Source organism: Lampetra fluviatilis, chromosome 28 (assembly GCF_964198595.1).
Source record: "Lampetra fluviatilis chromosome 28, kcLamFluv1.1, whole genome shotgun sequence".
NCBI classification, from domain to species: Eukaryota; Metazoa; Chordata; class Hyperoartia; order Petromyzontiformes; family Petromyzontidae; genus Lampetra; species Lampetra fluviatilis.
The window spans coordinates 3,668,216-3,680,571 of NC_136302.1; the positions used below are offsets into that span (position 1 = coordinate 3,668,216).

Consider the following 12,356-nt stretch of genomic DNA (forward strand, 5'->3'; position numbering starts at 1 on the left):
GTCACAGCTGATATATTCGCTGCTGTTGTGTCTGAGGGCGCTGTTATTGGTGATGTCTCCACAGCGGTAGCGGTTGCATTAATAGAAACAGTTGTATTTGTTACCAGGGCGGCTGATGTTGGGATTGATGGAGGTTGAGTCACAGCTGATGTATTCGCTGTTGTTGTGTCCGAGGGCGCTGTTATTGGTGATATCGCCACAGCGGTAGCGGTCGCATTAATAGAATCAGTTGTATTTGTTACTGGGGCGGCTGATGTTGAGATTGATGGAGGTTGAGTCACAGCTGATGTATTCGCTGCTGTTGTGTCTGAGGGTGCTGTTATTGGTGATGTCTCCACAGCGGTAGCGGTTGCATTAATAGAATCAGTTGTATTTGTTACCGGGGCGGCTGATGTTGAGAATGATGGAGGTTGAGTCACAGCTGATGTATTCGCTGCTGTTGTGTCCGAGGGCGCTGTTATTGGTGATATCTCCACAGCGGTAGCGGTCGCATTAATATAATCAGTTGTATTTGTTACCGGGGTGGCTGATGTTGAGAATGATGGAGGTTGAGTCACAGCTGATGTATTCGCTGCTGTTGTGTCTGAGGGCGCTGTTATTGGTGATGTCTCCACAGCGGTAGTGGTTGCATTAATAGAATCAGTTGTATTTGTTACCAGGGCGGCTGATGTTGAGAAGGATGGAGCTTGAGTCACAGCTGATGTATTCGATGCTGTTGTGTCCGAGGGCGCTGTTATTGGTAATATCTCCACAGCGGTAGCGGTTGCATTAATAGAATAAGTTGTATTTGTTACCGGGAAGGCTGATGTTGGGATTGATGGAGATTGAGTCACAGCTGATGTATTTGCTGCTGTTGTGTCCGAGGGCACTGTTATTGGTGATATCTCCACAGCGGTAGCGGTCGCATTAATAGAATCAGTTGTATTTGTTACCGGGGCGGCTGATGTTGGGATTGATGGAGGTTGAGTCACAGCTGATGTATTCGCTGCTGTTGTGTCTGAGGGCGCTGTTATTGGTGATGTCTCCACAGCGGTAGCGGTTGCATTAATATAATCAGCTGTAATTGTTACCGGGGCGGCTGATGTTGAGAATGATTCAGGTTGAGTCACAGCTGATGTATTCGCTGCTGTTGTGTCCGAGGGCGCTGTTATTGGTGATATCTCCACAGCGGTAGCGGTCGCATTAATAGAATCAGTTGTATTTGTTACCCGGGCGGCTGATGTTGGGATTGATGGAGGTTGAGTCACAGCTGATGTATCCGCTGTTGTTGTGTCTGAGGGCGCTGTTATTGGTGATATCTCCACAGCGGTAGCGGTCGCATTAATAGAATCAGTTGTATTTGTTACCGGGGCGGCTGATGTTGAGATTGATGGAAGTTGAGTCACAGCTGATGTATTCGCTGCTGTTGTGTCTGAGGGCGCTGTTATTGGTAATATCTCCACAGCGGTAGCGGTTGCATTAATAGAATAAGTTGTATTTGTTACCGGGAAGGCTGATGTTGGGATTGATGGAGGTTGAGTCACAGCTGATGTATTTGCTGCTGTTGTGTCCGAGGGCACTGTTATTGGTGATATCTCCACAGCGGTAGCGGTCGCGTTAATAGAATCAGTTGTATTTGTTACCGGGGCGGCTGATGTTGGGATTGATGGAGGTTGAGTCACAGCTGATGTATTCGCTGCTGTTGTGTCTGAGGGCGCTATTATTGGTGATGTCTCCACAGCGGTAGCGGTTGCATTAATATAATCAGCTGTAATTGTTACCGGGGCGGCTGATGTTGAGAATGATTCAGGTTGAGTCACAGCTGATGTATTCGCTGCTGTTGTGTCCGAGGGCGCTGTTATTGGTGATATCTCCACAGCGGTAGCGGTCGCATTAATAGAATCAGTTGTATTTGTTACCCGGGCGGCTGATGTTGGGATTGATGGAGGTTGAGTCACAGCTGATGTATTCGCTGCTGTTGTGTTTGAGGGCGCTGTTATTGGTGATATCGCCACAGCGGTAGCGGTCGCATTAATAGAATCAGTTGTATTTGTTACCGGGGTGGCTGATGTTGAGATTGATGGAGGTTGAGTCACAGCTGATGTATTCGCTGCTGTTGTGTCTGAGGGTGCTGTTATTGGTGATGTCTCCACAGCGGTAGCGGTTGCATTAATAGAATCAGTTGTATTTGTTACCGGGGCGGCTGATGTTGAGAATGATGGAGGTTGAGTCACAGCTGATGTATTCGCTGCTGTTGTGTCCGAGGGCGCTGTTATTGGTGATATCTCCACAGCGGTAGCGGTCGCATTAATATAATCAGTTGTATTTGTTACCGGGGTGGCTGATGTTGAGAATGATGGAGGTTGAGTCACAGCTGATGTATTCGCTGCTGTTGTGTCTGAGGGCGCTGTTATTGGTGATGTCTCCACAGCGGTAGTGGTTGCATTAATAGAATCAGTTGTATTTGTTACCAGGGCGGCTGATGTTGAGAAGGATGGAGCTTGAGTCACAGCTGATGTATTCGATGCTGTTGTGTCCGAGGGCGCTGTTATTGGTAATATCTCCACAGCGGTAGCGGTTGCATTAATAGAATAAGTTGTATTTGTTACCGGGAAGGCTGATGTTGGGATTGATGGAGATTGAGTCACAGCTGATGTATTTGCTGCTGTTGTGTCCGAGGGCACTGTTATTGGTGATATCTCCACAGCGGTAGCGGTCGCATTAATAGAATCAGTTGTATTTGTTACCGGGGCGGCTGATGTTGGGATTGATGGAGGTTGAGTCACAGCTGATGTATTCGCTGCTGTTGTGTCTGAGGGCGCTGTTATTGGTGATGTCTCCACAGCGGTAGCGGTTGCATTAATATAATCAGCTGTAATTGTTACCGGGGCGGCTGATGTTGAGAATGATTCAGGTTGAGTCACAGCTGATGTATTCGCTGCTGTTGTGTCCGAGGGCGCTGTTATTGGTGATATCTCCACAGCGGTAGCGGTCGCATTAATAGAATCAGTTGTATTTGTTACCCGGGCGGCTGATGTTGGGATTGATGGAGGTTGAGTCACAGCTGATGTATCCGCTGTTGTTGTGTCTGAGGGCGCTGTTATTGGTGATATCTCCACAGCGGTAGCGGTCGCATTAATAGAATCAGTTGTATTTGTTACCGGGGCGGCTGATGTTGAGATTGATGGAAGTTGAGTCACAGCTGATGTATTCGCTGCTGTTGTGTCTGAGGGCGCTGTTATTGGTAATATCTCCACAGCGGTAGCGGTTGCATTAATAGAATAAGTTGTATTTGTTACCGGGAAGGCTGATGTTGGGATTGATGGAGGTTGAGTCACAGCTGATGTATTTGCTGCTGTTGTGTCCGAGGGCACTGTTATTGGTGATATCTCCACAGCGGTAGCGGTCGCGTTAATAGAATCAGTTGTATTTGTTACCGGGGCGGCTGATGTTGGGATTGATGGAGGTTGAGTCACAGCTGATGTATTCGCTGCTGTTGTGTCTGAGGGCGCTGTTATTGGTGATGTCTCCACAGCGGTAGCGGTTGCATTAATATAATCAGCTGTAATTGTTACCGGGGCGGCTGATGTTGAGAATGATTCAGGTTGAGTCACAGCTGATGTATTCGCTGCTGTTGTGTCCGAGGGCGCTGTTATTGGTGATATCTCCACAGCGGTAGCGGTCACATTAATAGAATCAGTTGTATTTGTTACCCGGGCGGCTGATGTTGGGATTGATGGAGGTTGAGTCACAGCTGATGTATTCGCTGCTGTTGTGTTTGAGGGCGCTGTTATTGGTGATGTCTCCACAGCGGTAGCGGTTGCATTAATAGAATCAGTTGTATTTGTTACCGGGGCGGCTGATGTTGAGAATGATGGAGACTGAGTCACAGCTGATGTATCCGCTGCTGTTGTGTCTGAGGGCGCTGTTATTGGTGATATCTCCACAGCGGTAGCGGTTGAATTAATATAATCAGTTGTATTTGTTACCGGGGCGGCTGATGTTGATAATGATGGAGGTTGAGTCACAGCTGATGTATTCGCTGCTGTTGTGTCCGAGGGCGCTGTTATTGGTGATATCTCCACAGCGGTAGCGGTCACATTAATAGAATCAGTTGTATTTGTTACCGGGGCGGCTGATGTTGAGATTGATGGAGGTTGAGTCACAGCTGATGTATTCGCTGCTGTTGTGTCTGAGGGCGCTGTTATTGGTGATGTCTCCACAGCGGTAGCGGTTGCATTAATAGAATCAGTTTTATTTGTTACCGGGGCGGCTGATGTTGAGAATGATGGAGGTTGAGTCAGAGCTGATGTATTTGCTGCTGTTGTGTCTGAGGGCGCTGTTTTTGGTGATGTCTCCACAGCGGTAGCGGTTGCATTAATAGAATCAGTTGTATTTGTTATCGGGGCGGCTGATGTTGAGAATGATGGAAATTGAATCACAGCTGATGTATTCGCTGCTGTTGTGTCTGAGGGTGCTGTTATTGGTGATATCTCCACAGCGGTAGCGGTCGCATTAATAGAATCAGTTGTATTTGTTACCGGGGCGGCTGATGTTGAGAATGATGGAGGTTGAGTCACAGCTGATATATTCGCTGCTGTTGTGTCTGAGGGCGCTGTTTTTGGTGATGTCTGCACAGCGGTAGCGGTCGCATTAATAGAATCAGTTGTATTTGTTACCAGGGCGGCTGATGTTGGGATTGATGGAGGTTGAGTCACAGCTGATGTATTCGCTGCTGTTGTGTCTGAGGGCGCTGTTATTGGTGATGTCTGCACAGCGGTAGCGGTTGCATTAATAGAATCAGTTGTATTTGTTACCGGGGCGGCTGATGTTGGGATTGATGGAGGTTGAGTCACAGCTGATGTATTCGCTGCTGTTGTGTCTGAGGGCGCTGTTATTGGTGATATCTCCACAGCGGTAGCGGTCGCATTAATAGAATCAGTTGTATTTGTTACCGGGGCGGCTGATGTTGAGAATGATGGAGGTTGAGTCACAGCTGATATATTCGCTGCTGTTGTGTCTGAGGGCGCTGTTATTGGTGATGTCTCCACAGCGGTAGCGGTTGCATTAATAGAAACAGTTGTATTTGTTACCAGGGCGGCTGATGTTGGGATTGATGGAGGTTGAGTCACAGCTGATGTATTCGCTGTTGTTGTGTCCGAGGGCGCTGTTATTGGTGATATCGCCACAGCGGTAGCGGTCGCATTAATAGAATCAGTTGTATTTGTTACCGGGGCGGCTGATGTTGAGATTGATGGAGGTTGAGTCACAGCTGATGTATTCGCTGCTGTTGTGTCTGAGGGTGCTGTTATTGGTGATGTCTCCACAGCGGTAGCGGTTGCATTAATAGAATCAGTTGTATTTGTTACCGGGGCGGCTGATGTTGAGAATGATGGAGGTTGAGTCACAGCTGATGTATTCGCTGCTGTTGTGTCCGAGGGCGCTGTTATTGGTGATATCTCCACAGCGGTAGCGGTCGCATTAATATAATCAGTTGTATTTGTTACCGGGGTGGCTGATGTTGAGAATGATGGAGGTTGAGTCACAGCTGATGTATTCGCTGCTGTTGTGTCTGAGGGTGCTGTTATTGGTGATGTCTCCACAGCGGTAGCGGTTGCATTAATAGAATCAGTTGTATTTGTTACCAGGGCGGCTGATGTTGAGAAGGATGGAGCTTGAGTCACAGCTGATGTATTTGATGCTGTTGTGTCCGAGGGCGCTGTTATTGGTAATATCTCCACAGCGGTAGCGGTTGCATTAATAGAATAAGTTGTATTTGTTACCGGGGCGGCTGATGTTGATAATGATGGAGGTTGAGTCACAGCTGATGTATTCGCTGCTGTTGTGTCTGAGGGCGCTGTTATTGGTGATGTCTCCACAGCGGTAGCGGTTGCATTAATAGAATCAGTTTTATTTGTTACCGGGGCGGCTGATGTTGAGAATGATGGAGGTTGAGTCAGAGCTGATGTATTTGCTGCTGTTGTGTCTGAGGGCGCTGTTTTTGGTGATGTCTCCACAGCGGTAGCGGTTGCATTAATAGAATCAGTTGTATTTGTTATCGGGGCGGCTGATGTTGAGAATGATGGAAATTGAATCACAGCTGATGTATTCGCTGCTGTTGTGTCTGAGGGTGCTGTTATTGGTGATATCTCCACAGCGGTAGCGGTCGCATTAATAGAATCAGTTGTATTTGTTACCGGGGCGGCTGATGTTGAGAATGATGGAGGTTGAGTCACAGCTGATATATTCGCTGCTGTTGTGTCTGAGGGCGCTGTTTTTGGTGATGTCTGCACAGCGGTAGCGGTCGCATTAATAGAATCAGTTGTATTTGTTACCAGGGCGGCTGATGTTGGGATTGATGGAGGTTGAGTCACAGCTGATGTATTCGCTGCTGTTGTGTCTGAGGGCGCTGTTATTGGTGATGTCTGCACAGCGGTAGCGGTTGCATTAATAGAATCAGTTGTATTTGTTACCAGGGCGGCTGATGTTGGGATTGATGGAGGTTGAGTCACAGCTGATGTATTCGCTGCTGTTGTTTCTGAGGGCGCTGTTATTGGTGATATCTCCACAGCGGTAGCGGTCGCATTAATAGAATCAGTTGTATTTGTTACCGGGGCGGCTGATGTTGAGAATGATGGAGGTTGAGTCACAGCTGATATATTCGCTGCTGTTGTGTCTGAGGGCGCTGTTATTGGTGATGTCTCCACAGCGGTAGCGGTTGCATTAATAGAAACAGTTGTATTTGTTACCAGGGCGGCTGATGTTGGGATTGATGGAGGTTGAGTCATAGCTGATGTATTCGCTGTTGTTGTGTCCGAGGGCGCTGTTATTGGTGATATCGCCACAGCGGTAGCGGTCGCATTAATAGAATCAGTTGTATTTGTTACCGGGGCGGCTGATTTTGAGATTGATGGAGGTTGAGTCACAGCTGATGTATTCGCTGCTGTTGTGTCTGAGGGTGCTGTTATTGGTGATGTCTCCACAGCGGTAGCGGTTGCATTAATAGAATCAGTTGTATTTGTTACCGGGGCGGCTGATGTTGAGAATGATGGAGGTTGAGTCACAGCTGATGTATTCGCTGCTGTTGTGTCCGAGGGCGCTGTTATTGGTGATATCTCCACAGCGGTAGCGGTCGCATTAATATAATCAGTTGTATTTGTTACCGGGGTGGCTGATGTTGAGAATGATGGAGGTTGAGTCACAGCTGATGTATTCGCTGCTGTTGTGTCTGAGGGTGCTGTTATTGGTGATGTCTCCACAGCGGTAGTGGTTGCATTAATAGAATCAGTTGTATTTGTTACCAGGGCGGCTGATGTTGAGAAGGATGGAGCTTGAGTCACAGCTGATGTATTCGATGCTGTTGTGTCCGAGGGCGCTGTTATTGGTAATATCTCCACAGCGGTAGCGGTTGCATTAATAGAATAAGTTGTATTTGTTACCGGGAAGGCTGATGTTGGGATTGATGGAGGTTGAGTCACAGCTGATGTATTTGCTGCTGTTGTGTCCGAGGGCACTGTTATTGGTGATATCTCCACAGCGGTAGTGGTCGCATTAATAGAATCAGTTGTATTTGTTACCGGGGCGGCTGATGTTGGGATTGATGGAGGTTGAGTCACAGCTGATGTATTCGCTGCTGTTGTGTCTGAGGGCGCTGTTATTGGTGATGTCTCCACAGCGGTAGCGGTTGCATTAATATAATCAGCTGTAATTGTTACCGGGGCGGCTGATGTTGAGAATGATTCAGGTTGAGTCACAGCTGATGTATTCGCTGCTGTTGTGTCCGAGGGCGCTGTTATTGGTGATATCTCCACAGCGGTAGCGGTCGCATTAATAGAATCAGTTGTATTTGTTACCCGGGCGGCTGATGTTGGGATTGATGGAGGTTGAGTCACAGCTGATGTATTCGCTGCTGTTGTGTCTGAGGGCGCTGTTATTGGTGATGTCTCCACAGCGGTAGCGGTTGCATTAATAGAATCAGTTGTATTTGTTACCGGGGCGGCTGATGTTGAGAATGATGGAGATTGAGTCACAGCTGATGTATCCGCTGCTGTTGTGTCTGAGGGCGCTGTTATTGGTGATATCTCCACAGCGGTAGCGGTTGCATTAATATAATCAGTTGTATTTGTTACCGGGGCGGCTGATGTTGATAATGATGGAGGTTGAGTCACAGCTGATGTATTCGCTGCTGTTGTGTCCGAGGGCGCTGTTATTGGTGATATCTCCACAGCGGTAGCGGTCGCATTAATAGAATCAGTTGTATTTGTTACCGGGGCGGCTGATGTTGATAATGATGGAGGTTGAGTCACAGCTGATGTATTCGCTGCTGTTGTGTCCGAGGGCGCTGTTATTGGTGATATCTCCACAGCGGTAGCGGTTGCATTAATAGAATCAGTTGTATTTGTTACCGGGGCGGCTGATGTTGAGAATGATGGAGGTTGAGTCAGAGCTGATGTATTTGCTGCTGTTGTGTCTGAGGGCGCTGTTTTTGGTGATGTCTCCACAGCGGTAGCGGTTGCATTAATAGAATCAGTTGTATTTGTTATCGGGGCGGCTGATGTTGAGAATGATGGAGATTGAATCACAGCTGATGTATTCACTGCTGTTGTCTCTGAGGGCGCTGTTATTGGTGATGTCTCTACAGCGGTAGCGGTTGCATTAATAGAATCAGTTGTATTTGTTACCGGGGTGGCTGATGTTGAGAATGGTGGAGGTTGAGTAATTGCAGTGAATGATGCATTTATTGGTGCAGTAGCGGCCGATACACCTTCTGATGTGAAGAATACTGTAGAATTACTCGTTGTGTTTGAGGTGGTTGATCTTGGTGGACTTGCTGTCTGTGGTGACTGTGTTGAATTAGCAGTCCATGGCGTGGTTGAATATGTCGTTGCCACTGTGAGAATAATTCAATAGTTTACAATTAATCAATCATTCTTGTGACTTAAAGAACCTTTCAATGTACCTTGCAGTAAAACAAGAACAATACGAATTATTTACTCAGAAAAGCCTGAGTATTAAGACGATTTTTCATAAGGATCCTTACTGATCGATATTATCAGGAAACTAGAATGCGCCCGAGATATTTCACACTGGGTGATACTCAGTATTGTCATCCTTTGGCAACCTTGCAGCCTTATGCCTAAAACACATACCAAGCCTTCGTAGTCACCCACAAGGGTTATATTTGTTTAACTTATAAGGCCTCCTGGAATTGGGAATATTTAAGCGTATTTGGTCACAGGCCAATGTATTTCTATCATCAGTTACACAATGTATGTTCATATCTGCTGATGGAAAAACTGTATGTCCTGTATATAATGTACTGTACAAATACACAAATGCTGTCTATCTATCTGTAAATCATAAAGTTTCTGTTTTTGAACATATGCAACGCCTACGTGTTAAACGTAGGCGTTGTATATGTTAAACTGACAAATGCACCATGATTCTAATATCACCATTAAGAGACAGAAATTTGACATTTTATTATTGACAGATGACCTGAGCACGCTAATGACCTTGTAAAATGTAATCACAGGCCTTAAACCGACATATTTTAAGGTGCTATATTACCAAGCGTTATTTTTACCAAGAAAGACACTGGACTTTGAAACACTTTTCACACTTAACACCAAAGATAATTTCCCTCAGAAGTTACTTCATGTCCAGCAGGGGGTCAGCAACCAAAATAAGAAGAAGAGCCATTTTTCTAAATCGGTAAAAAAAACCCTCAATATTACAAGAGCCACACAATGCACATGAATACGAGACGGTGATCCTTAATAAATAACGTCACGAAAAAGTCCCTTAAAAAGCCGCATGCGGCTCCTGAGCCGCAGGTTGCTGGCCCTTAATGTACAGTCTTGCACCATTAACACAGTTCCCATCATTGAAATATTTACAGTACCATATATGAGAAAATAGTGATGTAGGAAGATATTCTATTCAGTGGCATCAGGATTTCTAATTGTACATTTGACTGAAAGTCCGATCAAATTTCCAAAATATCCCTCAATTTTAATAGTACATTTTTCTATTATTTGCTCTGTAATGCAGCGTACACAAGGGTAGGGAGATAGACTCACGTGAGCATGTTGCATTTCCATCACCTGCAGAGGGGGAGGAGAAGATAGCACCATTAAGCACCGTCATAACTTAATCGTAGAAAAATATACTTTGATCAAAACAAATGTTCAGCAAACATATATAAAATATTGAAAAGGCATAATAATTATTTTAAAATGCTGAATTTAAATACATTGTTATATCACTATTTACAGGAAATCCAATGAGGCTAATATCACATGGCCATGTGTAGACTCATCATAAAGGTCTCATCCCTCTCAACCTCCACACCCGCAATGAGGTTGGTAATACAAATCTAGATTTAGGAGAGTCCCAGGTGTTCACCGACATGTCAACTGTGGTTACTTCAAATGCTTCTGTCATGGGCCTGCCAAACATCACTGAAGCTCTCTGTGGTTTATAAAAAACAAAAACCTATGTCAGGAATAGACTCGTCCTACGTAGTTTTTTTCACGATTCTTTTGCAGTAAAGCTCTGAAGTTACACAGCGCAACTACGAAAACCCACGCAGTAATTATCTACATGGTACATTTTTAAATGTATACAAAAATCTTGTTTTCAATATTGTGTGGCCAGAAAAAAGAACACAGATTGGCTTAAAACAAATCCCACTTAAAGCTTTCGTGACTGCAGGGATTCATCTTCTTGGTTCTTTCGGTAAAGTCACGTAGAAGGGAAGTAATAAAATAATAAAAATAAAACATAATAAAACAATTCTCACGACGTTTCGGCCACAACGCAAGCAGCCATCCTCAGGCGCCTGAGGATGGCTGCTTGCATTGTGGCCGAAACGTCGTGAGAATTGTTTTATTATGTTTTATTTTTATTATTTTATTACTTCCCTTCTACGTGACTTTACCGAAAGAACCAAGAAGACAAATCCCACTGTTATGGATACCCTGTACAGCGCAGGATGGCAATGGAGCGTTTACTTGTGTTGCGTTGATATCCTGGAGCACAGGGACAGCGGTATGACCCCACTGTGTTCTCACAAACCGTTCCCAAGCCACACACAGCTGGGACTCTCCCACATTCGTCGATGTCCTCGCACACAGTAGCATTACCTAAGGGAAATAATTTAACATAACGTTTTACATATACGCAGTGTAGATGATTAAAAAAAAACATTATTTGTATTGAGTTTACACTACTTTTGCATGTTTTTTTGGTTCGTTTAACTTCCTATATCGATTAAAATGTTGCTTTATTGGTCTCTTATAAAAAAAAAAATACTACTTTAATGTTTATATATTTTAAATATTTCAATACGAGCTCTATATTCTGAGCAGCGGAACCTTTATTCTGCACATTATTAGGTGAAAACATTTCATGAACTGAAACATATTCATTCCAAAATGCTGCTTTCTATTGCCCCATATGTGTGGGTTTTATTTGGCCACTTCCATTTAAAAGTATATACTATAATAAGTTACTTCGCCACGATATTCCAAAGCAGATCCCTCCTAAAAAAAGCCTGTAGACCATTGAGTACAAAAATATCGGAGAAAAAATGCTATCCCCCCCAATATAAGTTTGGAGGAGATAACATGTATCCCTTTACAACTCTTAGCCATGAATACCAAAACAATCGTGAAACATCTCATAGAGGAAATCCGGACGCTTCAACTTACTTTGGAAACCAGCATCACACTTGCATTGGTAGGAGCCTGGCGTGTTCTCGCAGGTTGAATTGGCACTGCAGTTGTTGCTGGGGAACAAACACTCATCCACATCCAGGCAGTGAGTGCCATTGCCTGCGTATCCCGCAAGACACGGGCAATTGTATGAACCCACCGTGTTGACACAGTAGGCTCCATTCCCACAGGCCGCATTGCCAGATGTTTGACACTCATCTACATCTACGCATTTCTCTCCAGTTTCTGGTGGGTGGGAGGGAGATTTGAATAACATGAACAATATTAGATATGTATTTCACCACTGGAACCCAAAAAACTACATTTTCTTAATTTGTATCATTGAAAGAAATACTACATAGCCTCGGCGGAAACAGTGCTAGGCTGATATCTGTATAAATTTGAGGCTATAGAAATGGAATATGAGAAGTGGACGTGTGGGATATTTTGTTTGTGTACTGTATTTGTATTTTTCCATAGTTCGTATGGGAAATGTGTATAATGCCGAGGAACAAATCACTTTGAATACATTATTAAGGCAATCGTATGTATTTTAACTGGAAAATTACATAATATGAGCCCAATATAAATATACACTACATTTACCATCATACCCAGAATTGCACCGTTAGATTGTAGTGTGACAATTCATCTTGAGAT

The 12,356-nt window shown here is 44.8% G+C and overlaps 1 protein-coding gene across 1 annotated transcript in view; it reads right to left on the minus strand.

Moving 5' to 3' along the window:
* LOC144942649 (uncharacterized) overlaps positions 1-10,069 on the minus strand; it is an 82,420-nt gene extending 72,351 nt beyond the window's left edge. Inside the window, exons 1-7 of the mRNA XM_078869446.1 lie at positions 10,062-10,069; positions 6,729-6,802; positions 6,315-6,404; positions 4,659-4,748; positions 1,995-2,110; positions 1,071-1,078; positions 105-178 (exon numbers count right to left, since the gene is read on the minus strand). Of these exons, the coding sequence (XP_078725572.1) occupies positions 105-178; positions 1,071-1,078; positions 1,995-2,110; positions 4,659-4,748; positions 6,315-6,404; positions 6,729-6,802; positions 10,062-10,069 (460 nt within the window). The remainder of the gene's footprint in view (positions 1-104; positions 179-1,070; positions 1,079-1,994; positions 2,111-4,658; positions 4,749-6,314; positions 6,405-6,728; positions 6,803-10,061) is intronic.
* Positions 10,070-12,356: the final 2,287 nt, after the last annotated feature.